The sequence below is a fragment of the Carassius auratus genome, unplaced genomic scaffold, assembly GCF_003368295.1.
Source record: "Carassius auratus strain Wakin unplaced genomic scaffold, ASM336829v1 scaf_tig00020544, whole genome shotgun sequence".
NCBI classification, from domain to species: Eukaryota; Metazoa; Chordata; class Actinopteri; order Cypriniformes; family Cyprinidae; genus Carassius; species Carassius auratus.
Window position 1 is genome coordinate 165,383 of NW_020525035.1, and position 27,888 is coordinate 193,270.

Below are 27,888 nucleotides of genomic sequence, written 5' to 3' on the forward strand. Positions count from 1 at the left end.
CAGAGTACTCCTGTTTGTATTTAACCCATGTGTGTTTGTAACTGCTTGATGAAACCAGACACGAACCAGATTTGATCAGAATGTATTTACAGTCCAGAAAATTACATTTCACACAAAATTATTTTAAAAATGATTATTTCACAAAATAGCATAAATAATGAACAAAACAAACATGTCAGTAGTTTTATAGTTTATGCATACAACAGCTTTTCATTGCTCTGCATAGGATTTGTACATATATTGAAACGGTTTTCACTATAATACTGTTTGTACAATGCAACGGCAGACTGTAAAGAAAGATATACATCAACAAAAAGTCTTTGGCAAAAGTACATTCTCTCAACTGTAACATATTAGATGAAAACTAAAGTTGTTTGTCAGAACATGACCTCGAACTGGATCTCAAACAAAAATGTTTTGCAGAATTGCACTTGTTTTAAAGCATTGAACAAAAGGTGTGTGTGTGTCAGTGTGTGTGTGTTACATGGAAACAGCTTGACAATCCCAAAGCAGAGATCTGAAAAGTAAATCATAAAGCCGATAACCAGTGACCGACCCATCTGTTGATTAACTGAACAGCTGCTAACTTTTCTGTAAACACATTTGGAGGTTTAAGTGCTTCATCTGATCAGTAGTACATGTTTGTTGCAAAACACTGAGCATCCAATCCGAGCGAAGGGTAAGTTTGTTCACTGCTTATTCACTCAAGACATCTCATATAGAGCACAACCCATAGTGCAAACGATAAGACTGAGGGGAGAATTCACTAAAACACTACTGCATCTGTATTTCAGCACAGACACCTGTGTGCTATTTGCTCATCAGCTCTAAACCAGACTAGTCTTAAAAGTTAGTCATGTATTATTTTTGTCTGCACAACGGCTTATAACTTTTTTTATTTTATTTTATTTTTTGCATAAAAAGTTCCGAAAAGTTTATGCAAACTGGCTGAAATAATGTTTGCTGTGTTTTGCACAAATCAGGCGCTTACAGGTTCATTCTTAGTGAATTCCCCCCTGAGAATTTGATATGATAAACACAAAAATAATGCATAATGAAGGAAAACAATCCATGCATACTGTAGAGTCCTTAGTGATACTTCTGTCATTATACAAAACAAACAAAAACCTTACAAAATTGTATCTGCGTATAACCAGGTTTTTACAGTTTGATGAAATATTGGTCTCCAGGTTTCTTGTTGGTATCTGATTGTTTCTCACAGAAGTGTGTGAGAGATCTTCTGCTGGCGTTGAGAGGGAGAAGAAGGCCTGTTTGATTTATATTTCCATGCCGAGTACATACTGCATTGAGTGAAAGTTTACTTTGCGACGATGAGTGGAGATTCACTGTTTGTTTTTGCACAGTCCAGAGACCCACCGAGAGAGAAACCTATTAGGAGAATCAGGAGAACCATGCGCTGGAAAGGGTTTCTTCCTCGTCAGATGTGTACATCCAGGGTGAACTTGTTAGAATTTTAGGTATTCATTAATAAACATAAACATAGACATTTCTGTGAATTTGGATAGACACTGAAAAGTACAAAATCAGCACATTGACAGCATCAAAAATGCTTTACATATATGAACAATTTTCATTTTAGAAAATGTCCAACCGTTCATTTCCGTGACTATCCAAACAAACAAATACATATATATTTAAGCTAGAACCTCTGTAAGTATGAATACCTATGAATATTATTAATGAGCGGACAAAATATAAAAGTATTAAAAAAGCAGATGTTAATCCTGTTTTAAAAATCATATTTACCCTCAGTCTTTCAGATATACATTTATTGTTCGTTTATCGTTTTTCCCGGCTGCTTGAATTGTCGTCGAGATGTTTTTGTTCCTGATTGGTCTGTTCTCCGTCATGTGACTGCAGGAAACCGCTCTGTCCAATCAGCTGCACTGCTCACACTCGCAGAAAATGAAGTCCGAGTCCATGAGTGTGCTGTCTAATTTGGTTTCCGTGGTAACTAGTGGCGGTCATAGGCAGTGGCAGCAGTTGGGGGGGCGGAGCCTCGGGATGCACTATAATAATAGGGGGAACCTGAAAGTTAATAAGAAAGGAATGTACCATTTCAATACACCACGACAATGACTGCATTTTAATAGATTAAATGCATATTTGTTTTATCCATCATATTGTATTGATTTCATGTTTGGCCAGGACTCTGCTATCAAAATAATTCATGCAAATTCCATCAAATTCTTCATTGCTCGCCATTTTTGCATATAACATAAACTTCAGCCAAGATCCAGGAATTACAAACAATACAACTGAAATAATTATGTAAATGACTGGAAAAATATTTTTAATACATAGCTATTTTTATATACCATGTTGTAAAAAAAAAAAAAAAAAAAAAAAAAAAATATATATATATATATATATATATATATATATATATATATATATATATATATATATATATATATATATGAGATATAAATATATATCTCATATATAACTACTAACAATTATTTATTTTATTATTTTATTTTATTTAATTTTTTAATTTACAAGCCTACATTTTTTATTTTTTTTTTAAATCTATGCATTTAATACATTTAAAATATAAATTAAATGAATTAATATTTTGCATTATTATATACATTTTTTATATGCCATTTAAAAAGTGTATTTATGTATGCATTTATTTATATATTTAATGATTGATTTATTTAATTGATTGATTGATTGATTGAGGACAGTGGTGTCTAATACAGAGCATCAGTTTTATTGTCTTAACAAATACTGTACCTATGATGTTTTGTCAGAAGCTGTGTTTATCATGTATATTTTTGTGGGATGACACTCACTCAGTATTGCTGGGTTGCTGAATCTCCAGGCTTCGTTGTAGGTTGTGTACTGTGGATGGCTGTAGGGATTCCCTGAAAATTCGCTTCCTGAAAAGGGACACAGACGACCACCTTACAATAATGCTCCATCAATGTTACATCACAGTTGCTGAAACTTTGATCGACTTTGATTTTGACTGATCTATTATGTCTCTTTCTTTTCCAAAGTTTCTCTCTCTGTTGTGTGATTTGATTGTGCAGGAAGAAAGTCAGAGCGTCATGCTGAACAATGTTGGTCTAACGCTGTTTCATTTTTATGGGATAATAAAGAGGTGTTTTTATATGCACCGGTCAGTAAATCTCTGTGTGAAGCAGCACGACTGTAGAGAGCTGCTTCTGCTGCTCTTATTACCTGGAGCCGCTAAAAATAAAGCAAGATCGAACAACATTTTATGAATTAGTTTGAGCTCAGTGATCACAAAATGCCGTTCGTCTGGAAATCTCTTGGACCAGTTAATTCTTTAGTCAATTGAGGTTTGATGGTCTATAGTTAAAGGCTTCCTGCATGCACACACACACACACACACACGGGTGAAATGCTGCTTCTATGAATGTCTGCAGGCTGCTGGAAACACTACAGGACTGCTTTTATTAAGTCAGATTGGTAACAGTGTCTGGTCAGTGCATAAATGCATGCAGGCCAGTGTAATATTGTATTATTTAAGATTTCATAGATGTAGAACAAGGAATAGATGAAAAATGAAATATGTGTCATCATTTACTCACTGGAAAGTTGTTCAAGACTTGTATGAATTGCTTTTAGCTGTTGAACACAAATTAAGTAGATGACTACTATTAACTTTTTGTTTTATCAATATTCTTCAAAATACCTTCCTTTGCGATCAGGAGAAAATAGAATAGAATAGAATATAGTTCAGAAGTTTGACGTTTGTACGATTTTTTTTTAATTTTTGAAAGAAGTCTCTTCTTCTCACCAAGGCTGCATTTATTAAAAACAGATACAGTAAAAATCTTAATATTTTGACATATTATTACAATTTAAAATAAGTGTTTTCTATGTGAACATTTTGTAAAAATGTAATTAATTGCTGTGATCAAAACTGAATTATCAACATCATTGAATAACAGAATTTATACAAATTAGAAATCTTTTGCAACATTATAAATGTATTTTTTGTCACTTTTGATCAGTTTAATGTGTCCTTGCTGAATAAATAAAATATTATCAATTTGGGGCAGATGGGAAAATTACCGGTGCAGGAATGTATTATTTAGTAAACAAAAAAACTAAACAAAAAAATCTTGATTGAACTTCCTCCGCTGTTTTTTTTTATGCATTTGAAGATAAATTTAACTCCAGTGCCTTTAAAATAACAATAAAAAAAATGTATTTTGGTGTAAAATAATGTCTTGAGCAGCTAATTTCATTACACCTTTATCTGTCTGGGAATACTGACCAGGAACCATTCCAGCGAGTGTGGACGTAGGGTAGCTGCCCTGTCCGGTGGGTGGGACGTGAGGGGGATATCCAGGTAAGGTCGTGTTGGCCATGTCCCGACCTGCACACATTAATCACATCAACACTCACTTCCTGTGCCATCCATAAACTATAAATCATTCAGCTGATTCTCAATAGATTGCATTTACATTTTGAACTTCACTCTTACAAATAAAGCCTCTTTTTGATTTTGGCGTCTACGGTGCACGAAGAACATCCATTGGACACAACTCCTTTTGGAATCTTTATTTTAAACAGTGTTGTTGTTGAATCTATTATTTATTTAAATGACACGGAATCAGAACGTTTGCAGAAACACTGTGTATCAAAGGATTTATTCTTGTCATTTTGGGGTCAGAACGGAGAACAGATGTAAGCAGGGTCATACCGGCCTCGGCTAAACACTCAGTGTCTCTTCTTAGCACGAAGACGCTCCACATTCAGAGCAGTAATTAGGGCTGACGCTTGGCTGTCCTCCCCAACGGCGTGAAGCCTCGACCCGGCCGAGCGCTGGAGCCTGACACCCCTCACAGACTAATGTTTTTGTTCAGGAAAGGGGAGATGTGGAGGCTTTACTGGGGACGCTGGGGGAAACTTGGCCACCGGTTCAATTCTAATGAGCAGGACAGTGTCCATCAAAGCTCAGCGAGTGTAATTCTGTGTGGACCAGGACGGTTTGCCAATGAGCAGATAACACATGCAGCAAAGAATGCACTTAAACAAGACACAATTTTAGTTTTTAGATAAAGAAAATCTAAAATTCTAGCCACTTTTCTCCAAATCTGTTCTGACTCAACTCAAAATTTCAGCAAATTGCTATTTTTAAAACATTGTAAAGAACCTGTAGTTAGGCTAAGGAACTATGATGGATGGATTATTATTTCTTGCATGTCAATGTCTTTCAGATTTTTCCAGTTTTAGGGATAGAGAATCAGTTTATAAAGCAGTGTACTGTAAGTATGCATTGCATTCTCAAAATTGCAACCATTAGTGTAAAATATCTTCTTCTACTGTCCATTTTCTCATTCAAGCATGCTTGTTTGAATACTTGAGTATGTTTCTTACTTAATAAATTGCACGACTAGACTAGAACCAAAGATTTGCATCAACAATCTGTCAACATACAAGAAACATACATCCCTTATTGAATTTTCTAAATCAGGGTGACCTTAGTATTATCTGAAAAAGTTGAAAAGCTCGAGTGCAAACACTTGCTTCATCGCCGCTGTATTAAATTTGCCACGACAGGGACACCTTAATGTTCCAACAAGGAGGCTACGGGAAACGTTTGACCTCTATTTTCTATATTCAGGATGCAGCAATTTATCACCAGGCAAAAAACACGGCACCCTAATTAATTACAACACAGCAAAGGATGTTTGGAGAGCCAAATTGCCCTAATTCCCTGGATGCACGGTGAAAGTCGTTTGTTATCAAATGTGTGCTCAAAGGTTAGTTTGCTTTTTGTGAAGATGGGATAAGCATTAATTTGTGTGACTAAGAGCGTGGTGCCCTCAGGTGCGGACACGGATAGCCAGTTTGTCAGGAGAGAGAGAGAGAAACTACTGCGTCTTTTAAAGTGATAAATACACTGCATTTCCCAGCAGCATTTTCCATATAACTGGACAAAGTTCAGCAGAAACAGTAAAACAGATCTAGTGTTAAACCTAAATATTTTAAACTAAAAATTTTACTACATTTTACAATATATTACTATAAAATATAATATCAATTTAATGATCACAAATCATATAAATATGCAATTGTTTTTTATATAATATTGTCTATTTATGTACATTTTTTTGCAGGCAGTAAGGATTTTACATAAATATTTATATAAAGATATAAAATTATATATTTTTATTTATATCAAGAAAGAATTTGCAGCAAACTAATATTTTATTTTATTGAATTTATTGTATTGATTTAGTTGTTTATTTGGTTAGTCAGTTCGTTTTTTAATAGGACGAGATGAGAAGAGAAAAGATGTGTATCTGTGACGTGTTCTCCTCTGGCTGCTTCATGAATCATTCATTTTTAATAGATTATGCAAATTCCCTTGCATAAAATCAACAAGATCAATAACTGTGGGCTTTTTAATTGGGGTTGGAAAACAGTTTAAGGATGAGTGTAATCTGTGTTTCTTTTCCCGTTAAGGAAACTATTCATCTGAACGTCGGATCTCAGCCTAACCGCTGGAAATCATTTAAATATTTTTTGTTTTGCTTCACAATTTCTATTTAGTAAGTTTATCATGCATGTTTGAGCTGGAATACATTCATATTTAGTGCTAGTGCAAGTCGTTCCAAACCCAAATGCAAAACTGGTGCATTATATGTCATACAGACTGTTTTTCTACATAATAAAGTAAGTTATTTGGATTGAATGTGAGGCTCATGAAGGAAAGTAAATGATCACAGATTAACCTGATTGTTATACCTGATTAATATAAATAACACACAAATCTGTTGTGACGTGAAACTACTATGAAACAGATAATCAGTTCATCAACTACAAACCCACATTCTCTCTCTCTCTCTCTCTCTAGCTTTCTGTCACCAGCCAAACACACACACACACACACACACACACACACAGTAATGGCTTTCGCATAATTATGTGAATTTTAATAAAAGTGGTGTATATTTATCTTTGACCTGAAGACGGTCGTAAAACTGTCAGTAAACTTCACACATTTCACATTAATAACTGGCACAACAAGCACCCTACGTTTTAATTAACCGTCCCATCATTTATTATTAACAAGAGCGAGCGAGCGAGAGAGAGAGAGAGAGAGAGAGAGAAACAAACACCCCACGTGCCCTGTCTGCCATGAGCAAATGATGAATATGTTTATGTAAATGTTAATATTTGATATCATTTTGAAGCTCAGCGCTGTGAAAGAGAAGTTAAGGAACAAACGTCCTCTGCGCAGAAACTCGTTAGTCTGAAGCGGGTTTCATTGCATTCGTTATAAGACCAGTATCACATGAGAGTTTTAAAACTATAGAGATCAATTCATGCATGTAGATAAAACATGACTGACTTTATGTCTAATTTTATTTCTAAGTTAGAAAGCATATTCAGTGCATTATTATAATTGCACTGAATGGTGGTGAATGGGATATATCTTGTGATCTTACCTACAGGGTAGCTCTGTGACACGCTGGCGCTCAGGTCAGAGGTCGTGCCGGAGGATAAACTGCGTTTGACTTCATCCAGACCTGCGTTTAGTGCAGGGAGGCTGTATTCACTCGCCTGCAGACCAGAGGAACATCAAGATCATCTCAGCATCGCTCAACACAGAGTATACAGTACCAGCCTTCATTATGTTACTGACACAGTCTGACCTCGGACCGGATCTGCAACAGTCTGATACAGAGAGAGACTCGAACCTAGGACCGTATCTACAGACTACAATATCACAGACTTCTGGTTGAGCTCTTTTTACTTGGGTCAGTCATTAACAACCTAGAAACTAGCAGAACAACTTACAGCAACCATATAATAACAACAACAACAACAACAACAACAATAATAAATAATAATAATAATAATAAAACAGATACAAAAAATTTTACCACATAGTAATAACCCTTGTTATTTTAATATTATTTATATACCATAATTATTCTGAATTAACTTTTATTTTATATTTTCAGTTTTCATTTAAATGCATTTATATTTGTTCAGTTTTCTTTTCTTTTTTATTTATGTGCTTTAATCATTTTAATTATTTTTACATTACTATTTTTTTATTTCTTTCAGTTTTAGTTTTAATTAATTTTTAGATTTTATTTATTACAAGCTAGTCATTTCAGTCATTTTCCAAGGCAACATTTCTCATTTTTATTTTCAATGTTGTTGTTTTTTTATAAAACTATTTATTTATTTATTTTTACTTCCGCTTCAGTTTTAATTTAATCCAGTTAGTAATTTTAGTGTTTTATCACAAACTTTAATGTGTCAATTGTCAATTTTTATATATATATATTTTTTTAAATCTAATATTTATATTTTAATTTATTTCAGCTTAAACTGTGTTTTTAGTAGGTTTAGTTAATGATAACCTATAAACCCCTCACAGCATCCTCCTAATCTTATAAAACACCTTTATTTCCTACAGCAAGCAATCTTTTGAGGTAGTTGTACTTGCTTTTCCTGGAAATTAAAAAAGATGACCAGTTGTTATGAATTTAAATTGAGTTCACCTCCGTCTATAAATAAGATAATTTCTAAAGTGTTGTTTTAGCCTTTGCTGAATCACTTATGGTTGCAAGGCCCGTTTCAGAAATGACATTGATAAGATTTATGATTTTCACAACCCCCTTCCATTACAGACATGTTCCTCAGACCGTGTCAGCAGATGGGGGGGATTTTTTTTTCTTTTTTTAACTCTTTTGTTATTTAATGAGATGAGACTTCCGGCGTCTGCATGTTGAGAATGTCTGTCCAAAGTGTGTGTGTGTGTGTGTGTGTGTGTGTCACAGGAAGGCCCCTGACCCCAGCCATGTCTGTCTCTATCACAGATAAACTCTAATTGTGGGCTACAACTGTTAGCGGCAGCCCTGCCTGATGTTCCTCTCTTTTCGGTGGAGGCTGTGGAGCAGAACAGGCTTTTCTCATGCAGATGGAGGGGAGAGTGAAAAGGATGAGCACATGGCTGGCAGAAGTGTGGGAGGAGAGCCTATCTCATTCAGCATCTCCAGAATGGCTTTTTAATGCCTCTTAACACAACCAAACCCCTGGCTCTGCTCCAGAAGCTAAGATCTATTCTTTTGGCCAAAAGGGAAGGCAATACCAAAGCAATGCACTGCGACAAGCTCAGTGAAAATCTATAATATATAATATATCTAAAAATAAACAAATAATCAATTATTTAGCTTTATATATTTTTATCTCACTGAGCTCAAATGTATATATATATATATATATATATATATATATATATATATATATATATATATATATATATATATATATATATATATATATATATTCAGTAGCCAAAAAATAATAACAATGGAAAAAAAATTAATAATAATGTTAAAAACAAATGGTTAACAAATTGCAATTGTTAAAATTGACTACACATGAGGAGCACTATTTTTGCGGCACATAACATATAAAATAAAGTAAATATAAAAATGGTTCAAAAAATTTATTTTAATTTTGTAACGTTACATATTTAAAAATGTAACAGGATTTTCAAAAAGAAAAAATATCCATGGGGAAAAATGTTTTTATGTGCACCAGGGTTATTATAGTAAACTAAAAAATAATAAAACACATAAATGAATTTATTAATTAAATAAATGTTAACTGAAATAAAATATATACTAATAAAAATATGGATGCATTTAAAAAAATTAATTAAATAACAAAAACACAAAATTACTAAAAAAAGAAAAAAATACTAAAATAAAACATGCATTTCACATGAATTGTGCTATTTCTTTATTAGTTGCTGGCATGTAGATCACTTATGGGATTCCATTGCAGTTATCAAGAACCCTTAGAAGGCAGCTGCCTAAGCAGCAACAGACAGCAAGGCAGCTCACTAGGTTTGGGACACAGCCACTAATACCCCGACACAGAGAGAGAGAGAGAGAGAGAGAGAGAGAAGGAAAAATAGACGGTGGTCTGGTTTTGGGGATAACAAAGGAGGAAAAAAAGAAAGAAGGTCTATGAAGAGAGAAAATAGTCTGATTAATATTGCTTTAAATTAAAACTGATTTTTCTAGAGCGTTCCGTTCGCCCATTTTTTCCTTCAAAGGCTCTCCGTGTTTCCTTCGTCTTTTCCCCCTCTTTTTAATACCCTCTTTGACGGCCTTTGTGATTGCGAGTCATTTCCAATTCATTTCAGTATTGATCTTGCAGTGAAAATCAGTTTTGTAATTAGCTGCAAATTAGGCCTTCTTCTGGAGGTGAGTGCTGTCGGCCTGATTAATCGGCGGAGTAATGTCTCCCGATCGCACCCAAATTAAAATGAACTCAATTAGGCCGTTCCCTGTGCTTTATGGCTCCGACTCGCTCTTTCGGGGAGAGAAATTAATCGTCACTTGTTGTTTAGTATCCTAATGAAAGTAAATAAAGGTTATCCATTATAATAAATCCTGCACTTTTCATTCAAAATTGTGCATAAAGTGTTTCATATGCTACTGTTTGTGTGTACTAATTGCTAGCATTGTTCTTGTGCGACTGTTTGTCCATATTTAGATTTTGTAAACAGCTATGAAGTAGCCGTACAGGAAATGACATCATTTCTCATGTGCAGCTGAGAGGGTGGTAGCTCATCTCGTGTTGTTTTTCCTGAAAATCTATTTTTTATTTCCATCAGAAAATCAATAAACGGAGGGAGTTCTGCTCTTTGATCCTCAGTGCATCACTGCGACACTTACTGAGAAACAACACGTATATTCATACACACACAGACATAGAAGTAAAAACTGAAATAGCATTGGAAGCATCTCTTAAATACTGTAGTTTGCATAGACATAAAGAAACACCATGGTATTTTTTTGTTTATTTTTACATTTACCATGTTTTACTATGCTTTATTATTATTATATTGTGTGGAAACTGTGATACACTACCATTAAACAGTTTGGGGTGCATAATATTTGGTTTTTAAACAAAGAGAGATAAATTAATATTTTGTTAAGGAAGCATGCATTAAATTACTCAAAAGTGCCAGTACATAAATGTATAATATTACAAAAGATTAATATTTTAAATAAATGCTATTATTTTGAACTGTCTATTCATCCAACAATCCTAAAAAAAATAAAATAATGATTTACACAAAAATATTAAGCATTGATAATAATAATGGGAATCATTATGAATAACTGAGCACCAAATCAGCATATCATGATTTCTGAAGATCATGTGACACTGAAGACTGGAGGAATGATGCTGAAAATTCAGCACTGCATCATAGGAATACATTTCATTTTATAATATATTTAAATAGAAAACAGTACTTTTAAATTGTAAAAAAAAAAAATCATTATATTACTGTATTTTTGATCTAAAAAATGTAGCCTTGGTGAGCAGAAGATATAATAATAATAATAATAATAATAATAATAATAATATATATATATATATATATATGTTTAATTAATCCAAATTTTCACCTTGTGTATATCATGGTATTAGTATCGGATACAATTTTTGTACCGTAGTACACTGCTATATTTTTGTAAGGATAAATAAGGCTGAATATCAATATAATTCCCAGATGCAGCCTCACACACACACAGGACAGAAGGTAACGTCCACCGACCTGCTCTGGTTTGATGTGTTCAGGAGTGGGAAAGACGTCTGGGAATGCCGGCCTCTCGAACACTCGGTCCAGAGCCTCTAACTGCTGCTGGGTGAAGGCATCGGCTCGCAGGTGTTTCCTCAGGCTCTCCACGCTGCCCTGAGAATCATTGCTCTGCGCTGAACCCTCAGATCCGTCTGCACACACACAAAACAGCCTTCTACATTCAACAACAGCTACATGCTGCAAAACTATCCTAGAATCTGACTGAGGACCTTCAGAGCCACAAGAGCGAAGGTCACATTTCAGATTGTTAGAGTTTTCCTCATATAGAGAACGGGAGGCCTCCGTTGTCCCTCAGCTGCTAAAACCAGAGAAATATCACGCTTAGAGTAATGCATTTACAATGGATGGCAATGGAAGACCTTCCTGGGGGGTTTAAAATCAGAAATGTGCAACTTATGTATCAGAACATCGTTGAAATAGTCCATGTGACATCAGCATGCATCGTGGTACTCTTGTGGAAACATGACGAAGACTTAGATGGAAGAGAAGAAATTGTTGAATAAAGTCACTATTTATATTTTATTTGCACACAAAAGTATTCTCGTAGCTTTATAACATTACGGCTGAACCACTGATGTCTCTGATGGTGAAGATGAACAAAGTTTTATGGGTTTGGATCGACATGAATTAATGACAGTTTTCATTTTTTGGGTGAACTGTCCCTTTAAAAGACTCGTTTAACAGTCGTTAAAATGACCTTTTTTCAGCTTTAGGTCTTCATTTCTAGGCAGATGACAATCTCAGTAACATCTTTACTCATAGATGTTTCATGGTTTTTTTTCAGGTTTTTTCGATGGATGTAACAGGAGTTTTCACAGACAAGGTTACTATGATCTTATCACATTAGTCTAACAATGAGGCTGTGCTTTCAAAACTGACTACTAAATGCAATCCTACTTATTTTTCTAGACTGAAGGTAAAATGTATTTGACATTGTATTGTCATATCATCTTTATTTAATTCATTTAAAGATGCATTTAACCAGAAATATTCCTGTAATACACATAAAACGTTTATTTCTTCTTCTTCTTCTTTTTTTCTAGATATGCAGGCAGTATTTCTAGATCATTAATATCTTCAGAGGGGAAATGAATCAATGTTAAAACTCAAGCATTGCTTATTATAAAAGCTGTTTGTGTACTGGTATCACATTAGCCTATTCATTTGTTGTGAATAATCAGATTTTATGGCTTATATCAAATAAGTAAATCAAATTGGTTTAATTACCTTTCATTTATGAAGTATTTAATTTAATGGATTATCCAATAACAGGCATTTACACATGCTGTTTAGCATATGTCCCATTATATTTGAATAACCAGCAAGCAAGAGAGAAAAAAAATATATATAAAGAAAGTATAGTACTTATTGTTAGTGTTATGCGTATATTAATGCTATCTAAACTCTTTGGCCGTATCCTGCTTGTATAGCCCTGTATTAGCTGTATGTGTGTTTGTGTGTACATTTACACAATGCATTACATGCTCATCTCTCCTGTTTTCTCCAGGCGTGTGCAACACTGATTTAATTCTCCAAACCCTCTTTACTCTGAAGCTGTTATCCAAACACACACCTGAAGAAAACCTCTGCTGTTATTGTTCAATCCTTTTACAAACTGCACTTTCTCTCGGTTTTCCTCTGACCTGATTACCCTTGTGCTGAGTAAAAACCTTCCTCTCTCTCTCGCTCTCTCTCTTCTCCTTTTCACCCATGCCAAAACACTTTAGTGCTCCTTTAAATATCTTCACATCCCGCCTTCACGTCTCCTTACAGATCTGTCACTCTACATTCGCAGTGTATTATGTTCTCTGTGTGGCCCACTGTGATTTATGACATGCTCTGCTTCTATTGATTGACCCAAGAGAGAGATGACCTGAGAAAAATGTACTTTTATTTTCTTCAGACATTAAGCAAAACAATACTATATATATCATATATAAACAAATCCTGTTTTCCCTTTTAACTAGAAGAATCCTGAAAAAAAGTATCACAGTTCATATAAAATATTAAGCAGCTTAGGTGATATAAACATTGATAACAATCATTAATGTTTCTTGAGCAGCAAACATAGAATCAGCATATTATAATAATTTCTGAAGATTGTGTGATCATGTGTAATGATGCTGAAAATACAGCTGCACATCACAGGAATAAAATACATTTTACAATACATTCACATAGAAAACCATCATTTCATTTATAATGTCACGAGTTTTATAACTGTTTTTGCTGTATTTTTGATCAAACAAATGCAGCCTTGCTGAGCATAAGAGACTTCTTTCAAAACATTCAAAATCTTACCCAAACGTATATCACTAAAAGATAAATCAATCAATCAATCAAAAATCTTCACTACATAAACTGATTTGTTTTGTTTTGTTTTATAGCCGGTTTTGTTCCAGTACTCAAGAATCAGTAAGAAGAGAGATGAAGGGATAAACCGAAAGAGAATGGAAGAGAAAGAGAGAGGGATGGATGGATGGATGGAGTGATAGAGGCTCAGGATGGAATGAAGTGTTGTTGAGTATCCTGTCCCAGCTCATCGTGTCTATAATACTCTTCTTGATCGCACGTTTTTCACTGCAGCTGAATTCAATTGATCAATCATGTCTGTCTGATGGCATCATTTCAGCTGGTTATTACCACTGCGCTTGTCACGGTGACCTTTTCTTTCTGCACAGCTCTCTCTCTCTCTCTCTCTCTATTAGGGTATTGCTATACTGTTGCTAGGATGCTCTTTGTAGTTGCCACGGTCTTGCATTTTGTTTCCAGGTTACACTCTGTTTTGATAAAATGTTGTGTTTTTTTAGCATGCTAATATGTTAGTTTCTAGGTACTGCATCCTCTAGTCTTTGAGCAACAGTGATAGTGATGCTTGATTTAGCCGTGTGTTTTTCCCTCTCCAGTCTGTTAAAACTATATGTTTTCTGAGCAGGAGCTCTGTTTGGACAGCTCCCACGGGGGTCCTTGAGGTGGAGTGGGTATTTGCTGTATCGGGCGCAAGGGCAAATTAAGTCATTAATTAGGTGCCATTAGGGAGCCTGGGCCACAAACCTGATCAATACAACTGCATTTGTCGTTCCCACCAGTGACAATAGCTTCCCACTCACTGGATGAGCAACATGCACATGTGCACCAATTACTGCTCTGGCTTGCTGTGTTGTTTTGGCAGGAGCGATGTGCGCTTCAGCTGCTTCGAGAAAATCAACCACTGAATCCACATGTGACTCCTACTGTGACCAGGAACCAACATCATTACATTACTGCAAAATCGGTAAAAAAAAACAAGCAACTGAAACAATACTACAGGGAGTATTAGACGTAGATATTGTTCGATATATACCAACACTCTCTGGAAAAAAGGTACAAAAGCTGTTACTGGGGTGGTGCCTAATATGCATAATTTAGTTACACTTTAGAAACAAATATTTACCTGTGATGTACTAAGATGCACCCTTTAGAGGTAAATAAGGTACAAATGTGTACATTTCGAAAGTGTACCATCCCGGTGACAGCTTTTGTACTTTTTTTCTTATGAGAATGAAGTCTTCAGAAGTTTCCGGCACATGCTGTAAACGGTAGACCAATCGCGACAGACTGGGCCATCTGACCAATCAGAGCGGAGCAGGTTCTCAGAAGGGAGGGGTTTAGAGAGATTAAATCCTAGAAATGTTTTGAACAAATCATTTGGCAATCATTGGAAAATGTGGTGATATTAAATGCATATTTTGAGAAAACTAAAGCATTTTTGACATTGGATGCATGTCAGGCTATTGTAGGAGACTCCCAAAACAATATTAGTGATCTTAACAATGGCATAACAGAGGCACTTTAAGACACTTTAGCGGAGCTTAGTCTCCAATACATTTCAATTTGTGTCTCATAAGGGTTTGCAACACCATGCAAAATTACTGAATTTTCATTTTTGCATTAACTATTGCGTTATTCCCTCCACCTTTGCACTTTTTCTTATTTATTAGGTTACCAAACTGAAGTGTGCATCAAGACAATCACTGGGTTTCTTCAGTCACAGAATGAGACCGTGTTTCCTCCGATCAGCAGTGTTGGGGGTAATGCATTACAAGTAATGCAAGTTAAGTAATCAGATTACTTTTTTTCAAGTAATCTAGTAAAGCGACGTATTACTTTTTAATTTACAAGCTACTTTTTAAAATAAGTATCGCCACTTACTTTGTTTTTCCATTTATTGACATTACCTTTTTATGAGTGTAATGCAATTTTGTAATGCATTCATTTTAAAAGTAACTTTCTCAACATTACCCATTAGTGCTTATGTAATGCTTTCACCTGGAGCCTCAGTGGCACCGTCTTTGAGGCGCTGGTGCACAGTTGCAATGTGTGCTGCCCTGCTGCTGGGGTATTGATCTGCAACTGAGTGGAGCGGATTCCTTTTGACGTGAGTCAGTATTAAGACTGAGGTAACGAGGGAGCGCGCTCTCTCAGAGCAGATAAGCAACTCCATAACGCTGCAGGATTCACACCCACAGGGCCTGACCCCATGGGAAAGAGAGAGAGAGAGAGAGAGAAACTGCACTCTATGGGCTTCTCTTATGGGTCCACATCAGGACCTGACTTTCCAAGTGGAGAACCAATACAGTATCAAAACTGTTTATTATATAAAAAAATAAATTAGGGCTTTGCATACTTCATAGTACAGACTTAAAGTACATACTTCCTCATATTTTGAATGTGTGTTAAGGCTGTACAGAGGTATAAAGACGCTTTCAGGTGCACCATTTGCTTCTAAGCATCTAGAGAAAATGATTTCCTTAATTATGCAATGCAAATTTTGGCCTCATAATAAAAAAATAATAAACTTTTCCTTTTCCAGTGGTTTATTGTTGGCAAAACTAGCCTAAGAAAAAAAAAAAAAAAAAAAAAAAAAAACATGTACCAATGAAATTATGGAGATAATGTTAGAATAATATTGTGGAATATTGTAATGCATGTGAGCATGACCAAGTTTACCATTATAATCATATTAAAATATCAGTGTTTGTACAGTTACTGTTACTACAGTAAAACTGTGGAAATGTGGTTTCAAAAGCTAAAGGAGATCTTGTATTAATGTATTATGGTTTTCTAGTAACAATAACTGTTTAATTGTTCAAACGTTATTTATAGTATTCTCTGGTCTCAGCGGTATACTGTATCAAATGTTAGCTGGGATGAAAAACATTAGTTTGTTGTTGGCAAAATTAGCTTTAATAGCATATACAGTACAGACGTGCTATTGAAAACACACTGGAATTATTATAGCATCCGTGGATCTTTTGGTCATGCTTATTTTTATAGTTAAAGCATGTTAATATGTTTAATATTTGTGAAGTTGTAACCCGTTATATTCACTATGCATAAGACAAATGTGTTGATTATAATGGAACTGTTCTTGTTTTGTTACTTTGTGACATTACGTTTACTGAAGAAACTAGATATATATAAAAAAAAAACAATATGCAGATAAATCGTAAATTCAATTTGAAGACATTTTTGTGCTTATGTTTATTTTTGTAATATCTTATTTATAGTATTCTTTTACCTAATGATTAGGAAAATAAAAACACATATTCACAATGTGAGCTGAATCTGCGCAGCTCCAGCTCGCTCTCTCCTGCGTGGTGTCTTGGGTTGGCCGGTGTAAAACTGCTCTCATCTTTTTAATGGTCTGCTCTTATGAGACAGCTGTAAAGGGGGGTGCTGGGATGTGTGGATGTTAGATGTTAATTTGTGCCGTAATAGCTTTTCTCGGCGGAATTGCAAATTCTCTTAAATGTCACTTGCAGCATCGCGGCTAAGACAGCCAGGGTCCGTGCGGATAGCAGAGCTGTCTCTCTCTCTCCCTCTCTCTCTCTCTGTATCGTGCTACTTTTAATTTGCAGTAATACAGTAGCGCTGTCAGATTAATGGCTGGTGTGACACCTGTGTCCCCGCGGCCTGCTCTCTCAGCTCCGCCGTGTACATAACGCGTGTCACAGCACATTATCTCTGTGCTCAGCTCGTAATGGGCCTGTGTCTGAGGCCACTGCTGACTCCAAACCTACTGTAAGAACAGCGTGAGCTCTTGGCCTTTCTTGGCATGCCGCCACAACCGGGAGCCAAAAAAACACTCCTTATACCACTAAGATCTGTTACATTGCATCTGACAGTGCGGCCTTTAAAAACTCGCTGTGGTTTCTCAGATAATGGTTGTTTTCAGTGCAACTTGTTAGTGTAGTGAAACTTTTCCAAGCAACCAGCTGAATCAACATGGACTTTCTTAACGCACGTTCATGCATCTGTTTTCCTGATTAACTAGGAAAAATACATCACATTAGGAAATAAAATGCATTGCTAAAAAAAAAAAAAACTTATTTTTTTCTCAAATAAAACAAGGATTAATTGAGTACATTTTACTTTTACAGTCTTTCTACTTCAAAATGTCAGTGTGGTACTTCTGAGTGAATGTAATTATATCGCTCAACATGTCATGCACTCATTTGTTTACAGTGCAGTTTACTTCCATAAAGATATCTTTTTGCTACACAACATTTATTTTTAGTGCTGAATGCTGAATTTAAACATGTAGCATTATGGGATTTTACATTCTATATTCATCAGAATTTGCAGCAGGGAAGACATTGTTTTAAAAGCATCTTTAGTCGTGTGTTTGTGTGGCTGCAGGTTTGCACGGCAAAGATAAAGTACGTCACTCGCGTGTGTGTGTGTGTGTGTGTGTGTGTGCACGCACACATGTCCGTTTGTGAAGTTATACATAACATACACTGTCCTCCTCCTCTCATCTCTCTCTCCTCCACCTCTTCATCCCCATCGTTTAAATCAAGAAAATGGCCACGCATCAAGAGGATCATTTGGTCCTGAGAACAACCCTCAAAACAGTCAATCATCTTAAAGATGCACACACAGACACAAGCAGATCTGAAGTGTCCCATCATTCCTGCCGCCGCTGATGTCACCTCTGCGCCCTTGCAGCGTCTGACAGCAGGGAAACGGATGAATGCAATGCAACACAAACGACTGCGAGTGCAATGCTCTAATCACATGAAGGACTCTTCCTGTGCGCAGAGCATCACGTGGTGCTTCATGCAGAACTGTATCAGTTACACGTTGAGAAATGGCAATTGCGCGGCTGGCACAGGGCATGCACGCTGCTATCTTTGCTCTGTTGTTTTGGTTAATCACCTTTTGCCATGAGTCATTTATGCCATAAATAATCTCTCTAGCTCCACAAGAAAATTACATCATGACAACGTATGGCACCATATGAATGCACACTGTCCTCAAACCCCTGTGGCCAAGATCATCAGCTTTGACGTCAAAGTCAACAAGAAAATACGTAAATGCATTTATCATTTCTCTGAGTTCTCTCTCCATCACTATTTTATTACGTTGCAACTTTTGAAGTAAAACTAGTCACTGTTTTTACCAAAAAGCATCAAATCTTTGAAAGATGCGCAGAGTTTGAAATATTAATGTGGATATCCATAAGCAAACTGTATATTTTGAAACATTACTATAATAATATATTAATATGAATAATTATGAATATAATGCATTAATATTAAACATTAATTAATAATAATGTATATTGTACATTAATATACAACACATTTTAAATATACAATACCATTCCAAAGTTTGTAGTCGATTATATTTTATTTTATCTTCTGCTCACCAAGGATATATTTCTTTGATTAAAAACAGTAATGTTGTGAAATATTATTACAATTTAAAAGAACTGTTCTCTATGTGAATATGTTGGAAAATGTGATTTATTTCTGTGATGCTCCGCTGTATTTTCAGCATCGTTCCTCCAGTCTTCAGTGTCACATGATCTTCAGAAATCATGAAAATATGTTGATTGGCTGCTTAAGAAACATTTCTGATTATTGGTCTAGTTGTGCTGCTTCCGATTTTTGTGGAATCCGTGAGAGATTCATGAATAGAAAACAATATTCATTTAAAATAGAAACCATTAGAACATGATAATCGTCTTTACTGTTAATTCCGATCAATTTAATGAATCTTTGCTGAATAAAAGTATAGAAAGAGAGAGAGGTCCTTGAGCTAAATGTCCTCTTAAGACTGTCGCTCTTGTTTGACTGAGTTGTTAGTTGGCTACATCATCTTGACATGCAATTACTGAAGCTCTCTTAATCACTGCAGTGCAGATTAATAACGGGGGGCTCCTGTGGGGGGTCACATCACCACATCAAACCCCTCTCTGCCCCCCTCCGAGTCGCACACTTAATAAATACTGCACCCAATCATCACACATTCAAGGGCAATCTGCTCCGAATATAATATGCTTGTGAATGCATAACACAAACGCACTCTGGACAACGTGAGTCCTCAGATACCAGCTATTTCTCTTTATCCAAACATGCGTTTCAATGTAACCAATTTCATAAACCGCAGACTCACCAGCTTCCCGTTTCCTCTTTTCTCCATTGGAGCGAGGGATTCCCAGAATGCCGTTGATCGAGTAGGAGCCCACAGGGTCATTGGAGGAGCTGGAGACTGGAGGAGATGCTGTACTGGGGACTGTAAAGAGTGAAAGAAGATGATCAAACTCTTCCCATGTGTGAAGCATCGCATTAGAGTCACTACTGTGAACATCACTTGATATATACTGAGTATCCCAAGATACTTTGGGGTTCAAAAGTCTGAGACCACTAGTTTTAGGCGTAAAAAACGAAAACACAAACTCTATTTTCATTAATAACAGAAGGACTGGAGTAATGAACAAAGCTGATGATCAGGTTCTCCAGCTTGATTTGAGAGCGTTTTAATGGAAGCGAGAACATCTGATCGTCTGTCATGTGATCAATGTGACTGCTTGCATCTGATTAGTCAAATTAAATGTGCTTAATCCTTAACATTTCTTCTTTATTTTATGCCATTAAGTCTTAAAACTTTCTTTTTTTATTCCCTGATTTAAATAGTTTTCTCAGTTGTCTCAGAATTTTTGCCCTTCACTTTATATGATTCAGATTAGATTTTTAACACAGCCCTTCTATTTATGCTGTTGTGAAAGAAAACATAAATTAATAAACTTATCAAAATATCAAAAGCAGATGACAAAAAAGTATTCAAAATGAATAATTTAACTTACAATCTACAAAGAAGTGAAAAAAAAAAATGCAAATCAGGATTGGGCATGAAATAATAATGTCTCCAGAATCAATCATGCATGTGAAAATGAGCCAACATTTTAATAAATAGTTGTAGTCTTGCTCAGAGGAAGACAGGAATCATATTTTAATATTGTTTTTCTGCTGATCTTCAGCTTACAAACAAATGCATAATATTTTGTGAGATGCTCAAGCTCTTTCTGGAATCAGCGTATCAAAATTAGTAAGAAACAAGTATTGAATTTCATTCCGAAAAAATGATGCACAGCCGTGTAATGAATTTAGACAATACAAATACTTTTGAGTTTTGACCTAAACCATTTGTGTAGGAAAGCATCTGATTGTGGTTTTTCTTCTGTTAACTGGTCCGGAAGCGGGTAATATCCAGCTCTGAGCAGAAATGTTTGGCCCTTAATTTGATTTGGAGGGATGACCTTGTCAACAAAGGTCTAAAGATGGCCCCTGCAGTTAATGAAGTGGTCTTACCTATAGTGTGTCCTGGGGTGGAAAGAGACGTCCCATCTGGAGAGGGGTGAAACGGTTGCTGAACCTTCGTCCGTATGATCCTGCACAGTAAATACAGTACATTCACTCACACGGAGCTCCAGAGCCAATCTCTCTCTGATAATCTCAGATTAACTTTATATATCTCTGAGCAGACAAAACGGATAACCGCAGTCGTTCAGATCCCGTTTCCCTCAGCAGACTCGGTACCTTTAACGTGAGATACAGCGAAAAGCTCTCTGAGCTCTTTTGCCTTGAGTGATCTTGCAAATAAAGCATGAAATCACAACAGTTCACTTCGATAAACGTCTTGTGTGTGTGTGTGTGTGTGTGTGTGTGTGTGTGTGTTTCGGTCCTGAGGAGAGCCTCAGGGTGGGTTCTAGTGTGGATGAGGTTCTATTGATCTAGACTCTAGGATAAAAAGTTCTGAATTAGCCACATGGGTACCGGGATGCAAATGGAAAGCTATAAATTATATGTGACAGGAAAGCAATAGTTGCTCAGTGCGGTGTACAAGCTTACGCCAGCGTTTGATTCTGTTAATCTAAACTGCACTTTGGGAAAAAGGCCCGCTGTCATTCTCATTTGTAAACTTTAGATCTATTCATCACCGGCGGCATTGCTTCTGTTTCAGAAGACATATGCAAACAAATGCAACGGAAGCGACGTAAGTGTATGTTTGCAAAAACCATGCTTTTTTTTTGTGTGTGTGTGTGTGAAATATTTTTCATTTCATGCCCCATGAAGATTATTGATTGTAAAAATATTTAGAATAGACCACGGATACTACTGAAAGAGCAAATATATTTCCATTAAAATGAGTGTTCTGCTAATATTGATATCTGCAGAAATAACATCAGCTTTAGGGATGTATCCTCGGGGCATTGAAACAGAGGATGAAAAGAAACATGCAGTGACAACATATCAATATTGCATTTCATTTCTCTCTTTAAAACTATAGTTTGACCCCCTCGCGTGGCCTGGGGAGAATAAATCTGCAGACTTTATCCACAATCTATGTTTCTGTTATTGAATAAGGCATTTGGAAGAGGGAATTAATGTCTGGGTTGTGTCTGAAAATCCTCAGAAGAAATATTAAAATTGCTTTACATGTGAATCGATAATATTGAGCGCCGCTGAGGAGGTTTTTATAAGTCTGCTGGTTTCGGTGCTGTCACTTGTTGGCTGTAGAGACACTTTAGTAGAAAAGGAACTGTGTAACACTTAATAATGTATGTGCAAGAAAAGTGTTAAAAACATCCTCTCACTGTCTACAGCCCTGATCTCAGTTTGCACACACAACTAAGCTTTTTTTTTTCTTTCGTGCAACATTTTGCTTTATTCAATAAAGCACAAGATGTTAGGTGCAACTGATTCCCTTATTGTACAACACAACTTTGCATATAATGAATCAGCAAACTCTTCTGCGAGTTGCAAACTGGATTTTATCAGAATTTCAAAATGATTTTATCTTATGTCAACAGTTTCTGCTTGGTTTTTCCCTTATTCGATGATCCAGACATTGCTTTGTGCATGAGTATAGTCAAAACACTGTTAAATATCAACAGACTTAAAGGTGAAATAAATAGTGTTTCATCAAAGTTAAGCTATTCCCAATACAGTCACATTTGCATGCATTCATATTTTAATTCCCCTCATAAACAAAGACCTGTTTCCTGTTTCAAAATAGCCAGACTGAATTCAATTAGATTTTAGAGACGTTTAAGGGCTTGGGTAATTACATTAACGTACATTTTGCGTTTATCTCCCAAGTTCATGTCAAAAGACGTTCAAATGGCCCTTTTTAGGTGACCATGAGGCATGAAATGAATTTTTTCTAGCCTTCTCTTGTGTTGTGTGAGGAGCTCTATTCTTCGCCATCGACTCATTAAAATGTAATGCAGAGTCTGGTTTTATGGAAGAGTGAATCTTAACCAAAGTTCAGCGCCTCACTGCTTCTTTTTACCGCTTTGATTTTCCACACAAGTCTAAAGCACCACCCTAAACCCCATTTTAAGGACGTAAATAGGATCGTATTGGATTGTGGATTGAGCATACTGCAGATTTCACATATTGGTAGGGTATATTATCGATCATCATTCCGGATGGTATATAGTAATGGAAAAAAATAAAGCCTTGTGAACTGTAAAAAAAAAAAAAAAAAAAATGCAAATAATAATAATTCTTAAACAAAATATTAAATATATAAATACATTTTAAATAAATATTAAAATTATTTAAAAAATAACAATTTCATTATTATTTCACAACTAGCTATCTATTCATAAATAATTTATTTTCTAGACTGTTTTTTTTTACAAATCAATAAATAAATAAATAAAAAAACATCCGAGAAATTTGAAAACCTTTATTGCTTCCAAGTCTTCTTTACTAGGCTTTTATTTCGGAAAATAGGCGGAACAGATAAATTGCGGTATAAAGTCTAATCGAGCAGCTCTGTGTCTCTCTCACCAGATCTGATCGCCGTTCATTGATCGGTTGTCACTCGGATAGATGAGATTTTAGAGCTTCAGTCTGTCATTGTTGCGGTACTTTGAAGCATGGGGTTGCATTTCATCCAAGAGACCACCGACAAAGCCACAGAACAGAGCTTTATACCGCAACAATAGACAGCATAATATTCGCCAAACTACTTAATTACCATAATGAATTTCAGGACATTTATACTTGAAACGCAAACGATTTGAAATATTTTTTTGGGTTATATATTTATATACATTTGATCAACGAATGGTGATCAGACTGGGTAAAAAAAAAAAAAAAAAAAAAAAAAAAAACTGCTCGATCGATTAAAGTTGATTACGTTTTTATTATTATTATTATTATTTTCTTTTTAAAAGGCTTTAAATTGATTAATTTTTCATTAAAGTATTAGTGCGTTTCAGATGTAGGCTTTGTGGTTTGTTTTAATTTAAAGGTTTAAAAGCTGCGATTAGAAGTTAGTCAAGGTGCGCCAGACAGAGACCGCGAAGTCCTTTCACCTGAGCTGGTAACCATAGCAACCGAACGCCGCTCACCTGCTCTCAGGTAAGATCAAAGTCTTGGCAGAACACAAATAGCTATTGTCACATAATGTTTAATGCAGAGTTGCACGTCACATTGTTTAAATGTCTTTATAGAGAGTTTTCTCTCCTGGAGTCACTCAGTAATTGGCACAAGAGTTATTGTTAAAGGGTTTCGTCACCTGTTTATGGAGGAGACGCTGGGGACGCTGTCGTTATCACAGATGCCCTCCGCCAGCAGCCGGTCCCGGATCTCCCAGGCGAACATGGTGGGATTCTGCCGTTTATAGTCCGCTATTTTATCCACCACCTTCGGCGTGGCCACTTTAGGTTTGGATCCTCCGATGACTCCAGGCTTTATGCTCCCTGTCTCATAATATCTGCAGAAACGAGCGTAAATCTCACATTCATAACCCGACCAAACCTATAATGACAATAAACAACAGATGCGTGCTAACAAAGCCATGAAAATGTTTTATCTAAGCTACTTAACACAGCCCATAGCAGCACTAGTAGGAAATTATCATATGATTAGAATACTAATTTAAAATTTTGCGCAGCAGGACATTAAACAGCCCATCTGCTTTAGTTACTCACTTATTAATCCAAGATGAAGAAGATATATATCTGAAACGGAATTCTATAGGCTACTCTGTTGACCAAACTACAATAAGCTAAGCTAAAACCAATTTAGCCCATGTTAGAAACATTTTTGGTCTAATAAATCAATGTATTATTAAATCCATTATTTATTATATTTAATAAAATGGACGCGCAATGTCTGAAAAAGCTAATTAGCATTTCTACTTCTGCCTTTTGACCTTGTTTAAATAGCTCGGACTAGCCAATTAAATTAATATTTTAATAATTAATAATTTTAAAGCATTAAAATCATTGGTCAAATAATTTATTTTAAGCATGCATACCAAAATAAATTAACTGTCCCTGTTTCTATAAAAATAAAAGATCTAGTCTCGAATGGAAAACAGTTTTGGGGAAGGTAATGATAATAATCATCACTGATCGTACAAGCTCATTATATATAGGTGAATCTTTTGGTTGTGTTGATTTCAAATTGGATAATATAAATTGGAAAAGGCAAACTTGCATGATTATCAATATTGTGCTGTTAAGAAGAGCTAATGTTTGCATGTTGGGTGGCTCATCATGTGCTCATTTTAAAACGATTGCCTGCATGTTGCTAATTCTTTTAAAAAATATAATTAATTCAGTGTTTCGTGTTCTCATTAATTGAGAGACTACATAAACATTTCTACTTCTAAAATCTGATTGCAAATTATTGAAGTTTAAAAAAAAGATGTAAAAAAACACAAAGCACCTGAAACACGCTATGCGTTGTTCTTTAATGGGGCATCCAGAACTGATTAAATGTGATGTTAGGGTCTCACCTGCCCAGGATCTTGCTGACGCAGCCGTGGCTGACCCTCAGCTGTCTGGAGATGTCACAGGGTCGGACCCCTTGATGCGCGAGCTCCACGATCCTCTGTCGCACGACGTCAGGTAAAGGCCTTCCGTTCACGAACACCCCGCCCAGCTGGTTCACTCCCCCGTGCCCTATACCGGAGACAACAGCACCAAACACCCACAACATAACATTACATACAGGCCGTCAGTGACGTCCGTCACAAGTCCGTCACATTCATCCAATTAACCAAAGACGCGTTCTGTATACCGTCACACTCGAGCTGGAAAACGCAATAAAGGTTAAGTGCAATCAAACACACTTTGTGCAAATTAATCCCTGAATCTACTCACATTGAGTCACTGAATAATCAGACGCAAACGAATATGTGCAATGATAAAATAATTCTGCATAATCGATCTGCGTTATTTTAGTTATAGAAGAAGACAAACAGCGAAACATGCACACACATATTTTATTATAGTTTGTTATTATTATTATTAGCACTATTATATATAGGCTAATAATTAAAAATATTGCAACATATATTATGCATTTATATGCTTTATACAAAAATTATATAATTATTATATTATATATTATATTATATTATATTATATATAATTATATAATTAAATTATATAATATGAATCGATTGTAGATGTCTAACACAATTACGTAAATGTAATTATTGCGTAAAATTATTGACGTAAAATATAATATTTTGCGTAAAATAATTCACGATCATTCGCACTTTTAAAACGTTTCACAAATTCTATACAGGTTCAAATATATATATATATATTTCTTTTCCTCTATATGTTTTCTAGTGATGTACATTAAACTCCTGTCCGGGGTTTTGAAACAATGCTGGGGTTTGTTACTCGTAGGTTAGCGATTAAATTACACGAGCATTTATTGTTTTCATTCCCTATACATAAATTATTAAACAGTTTTGTTTGATCGCATTACATATTGTTATATTCTCAATTGATTGTTTTTCTTAAAACATTCCATTTTAATTCATTTGAAAGTACAAAGCTTGATGCAGAACCATTAGGCAATATATTTTAGTTACATATGTTTTAAATGTACAGTTTTTGCTTTTAATAATCATGAATATTTACTACAGTCAATCGACGTGGAATTTTCCCAATATTATCAATATTTCGACCTTTTTTAATTCATTGCATTCACTATTTTTGTAAATAACATTACAGCTAAAGCATGTTTTAATTTCCTCACCACAAGTAGGCACGATTATCTCGGTTATTAACTGAGTTCTTAATGGTTTCGTTTTGTATTGTTTTATTTATTATCCCTATCCTATTTTACTAAATGCAATAAAAGAACAGTGCAATTTTGATCTTTTTATCCGAAAGCCTAATACTTTCCTATTCCAGTGAGAATCTTAATTGGCTCAAACGTGAAAGACATTCTCCAGATAAACTCCAGTGTAACTCACGGTGCATGGCGGAGAAGGGGTCTGCCTTACAGTGAATATCCATCGGATAACTGAGGAAAGACAGGTAATCAACTGAAGTCGCCGTCTCGTCTTTCTTACGCGCAGAACAACTGAAAGAAACGATGTAAATTGAATCCAGCCGAGGAGAGGGGAACTTCGGAAAGTTGCAAATGGACGCAGGATTTGTCAGGTGTCAGACATGACCGTGCGTTCGAGGTCAGAACAAATTGCTCTCAATGCAATAAATGCTTAAATGTTTTCAGCACGCATGCTTTCCCCAGAACTCATGTTGTTTCGTCACATCCATCCGCGTGTTAGTATCTCTTATATCCCGGTGCTCTCGGTTAGCAGGTGCATCTGCGCATGGATGACAGACAGCAGAACCATCGGAGACTGCGGGTTTCCTGTGCACAGCTTTCCGTCAATAACAACACGACGAGTTTGCACGCGCGCACGGCCCGGGACTGAAGGACTTGGGTCGCTCGTGTTGGTTTGTAAAAGCCTCAGCCCCCTCCTTTACGCAGACCCTCTTTCGCCACTATGGATGCATGTATCAGACAAAGGCAGTGGATTCCAGCACTTTGTGATTCGCTCAGATGAAGCTCCATCCGCCTGTCACTCCAAAAGGGGAGGGAGAAACTGGACGCCTCTGAGTGAATGAGAGT

At 35.8% G+C, this 27,888-nt stretch overlaps 1 protein-coding gene across 4 annotated transcripts; it reads right to left on the minus strand.

Moving 5' to 3' along the window:
* Positions 1-90: 90 nt before the first annotated feature.
* On the minus strand, positions 91-27,888 carry LOC113076505 (paired box protein Pax-2a-like). Of its 4 annotated transcripts, none has more exons than XM_026249194.1 (10): positions 27,224-27,888; positions 25,745-25,910; positions 24,518-24,715; positions 21,295-21,374; positions 20,099-20,218; positions 11,612-11,787; positions 7,464-7,578; positions 4,280-4,381; positions 2,823-2,909; positions 91-2,030 (listed from the first exon to the last, which is right to left on the minus strand). In XM_026249194.1, exons 1-10 carry the CDS (start codon positions 27,264-27,266, stop codon positions 1,912-1,914), a joined length of 1,206 nt encoding a protein of 401 aa, XP_026104979.1. In that variant the 5' UTR covers positions 27,267-27,888; the 3' UTR covers positions 91-1,911. The 4 variants fall into 4 exon arrangements, with proteins under 4 accessions (XP_026104979.1, XP_026104978.1, XP_026104981.1 ...); XM_026249193.1 differs by having other exon boundaries at positions 25,745-25,922; XM_026249196.1 differs by having other exon boundaries at positions 91-2,049; positions 27,224-27,887.